The 1,965-nt window shown below is 55.2% G+C and overlaps 1 protein-coding gene across 1 annotated transcript; it reads left to right on the top strand.

Annotated features, from left to right (window-relative positions):
• Positions 1–809: 809 nt before the first annotated feature.
• On the top strand, positions 810–1,481 carry LOC126413255 (uncharacterized). Its single transcript, XM_050083156.1, has one exon. The coding sequence runs from the start codon at positions 810–812 to the stop codon at positions 1,479–1,481; it is 672 nt and encodes a 223-aa protein (XP_049939113.1).
• The last annotated feature ends 484 nt before the right edge of the window (positions 1,482–1,965 follow it).

Genomic DNA, 1,965 nt, shown 5'->3' with positions numbered 1-1,965 from the left:
GAGCCCTGCCCTCGTGGGTCCTGATAGCACCTCGCCCTAACTATATGAGAGCCCTGCCCTTGTGGGTCCTGATAGCATCTCGCCCTAACTATATGAGAGCCCTGCCCTTGTGGGTCCTGATAGCATCTCGCCCTAACTATATGAGAGCCCTGCCCTTGTGGGTCCTGATAGCATCTCGCCCTAACTATATGAGAGCCCTGCCCTCGTGGGTCCTGATAGCATCTCGCCCTAACTAGATGAGAGCCCTGCCCTCGTGGGTCCTGATAGCATCTCGCCCTAACTATATGAGAGCCCTGCCCTTGTGGGTCCTGATAGCATCTCGCCCTAACTAGATGAGAGCCCTGCCCTCGTGGGTCCTGATAGCACCTCACCCTAACTATATGAGAGCCCTGCCCTTGTGGGTCCTGATAGCATCTCGCCCTAACTATATGAGAGCCCTGCCCTTGTGGGTCCTGATAGCATCTCGCCCTAACTATATGAGAGCCCTGCCCTTGTGGGTCCTGATAGCATCTCGCCCTAACTAGATGAGAGCCCTGCCCTCGTGGGTCCTGATAGCACCTCGCCCTAACTATATGAGAGCCCTGCCCTTGTGGGTCCTGATAGCATCTCGCAGCTATATGAGAGCCCTGCCCTTGTGGGTCCTGATAGCATCTCGCCCTAACTATATGAGAGCCCTGCCCTTGTGCGTCCTGATAGCATCTCGCCCTAACTATATGATAGCCCTGCCCTTGTGGGTCCTGATAGCATCTCGCCCTAACTATATGAGAGCCCTGCCCTCGTGGGTCCTGATAGCATCTCGCCCTAACTAGATGAGAGCCCTGCCCTCGTGGGTCCTGATAGCACCTCGCCCTAACTATATGAGAGCCCTGCCCTTGTGGGTCCTGATAGCATCTCGCCCTAACTATATGAGAGCCCTGCCCTTGTGGGTCCTGATAGCATCTCGCCCTAACTATATGAGAGCTCTGCCCTTGTGGGTCCTGATAGCATCTCGCCCTAACTATATGAGAGCCCTGCCCTTGTGGGTCCTGATAGCATCTCGCCCTAACTATATGAGAGCCCTGCCCTCGTGGGTCCTGATAGCATATCGCCCTAACTATATGAGAGCCCTGCCCTCGTGGGTCCTGATAGCACCTCGCCCTAACTATATGAGAGCCCTGCCCTTGTGGGTCCTGATAGCATCTTGCCCTAACTATATGAGAGCCCTGCCCTTGTGGGTCCTGATAGCATCTCGCCCTAGCTATATGAGAGCCCTGCCCTTGTGGGTCCTGATAGCATCTCGCCCTAACTATATGAGAGCCCTGCCCTTGTGGGTCCTGATAGCATCTCGCCCTAACTATATGAGAGCCCTGCCCTTGTGGGTCCTGATAGCATCTCGCCCTAACTATATGAGAGCCCTGCCCTCGTGGGTCCTGATAGCACCTCGCCCTAACTATATGAGAGCCCTGCCCTTGTGGGTCCTGATAGCATATCTCTCTAACTAGATGAGAGCCCTGCCCTCGTGGGTCCTGATAGCATCTCGCCCTAACTATATGAGAGCCCTGCCCTCGTGGGTCCTGATAGCATCTCGCCCTAACTATATGAGATCCCTGCCCTTGTGGGTCCTGATAGCATCTCGCCCTAACTATATGAGAGCCCTGCCCTCGTGGGTCCTGATAGCATCTCGCCCTAACTATATGAGAGCCCTGCCCTTGTGGGTCCTGATAGCATCTCGCCCTAACTAGATGAGAGCCCTGCCCTCGTGGGTCCTGATAGCATCTCGCCCTAACTATATGAGAGCCCTGCCCTTGTGGGTCCTGATAGCATCTTGCCCTAACTAGATGAGAGCCCTGCCCTCGTGGGTACTGATAGCATCTCGCCCTAACTATATGAGAGCCCTGCCCTTGTGGGTCCTGATAGCATCTCGCCCTAACTATATGAGAGCCCTGCCCTCGTGGGTCCTGATAGCATCTCGCCCTAACTATATGA

Source organism: Schistocerca serialis, chromosome 7, assembly GCF_023864345.2.
Source record: "Schistocerca serialis cubense isolate TAMUIC-IGC-003099 chromosome 7, iqSchSeri2.2, whole genome shotgun sequence".
NCBI classification, from domain to species: domain Eukaryota; kingdom Metazoa; phylum Arthropoda; class Insecta; order Orthoptera; family Acrididae; genus Schistocerca; species Schistocerca serialis.
This window is presented reverse-complemented; position numbering and strand designations above follow the sequence as displayed.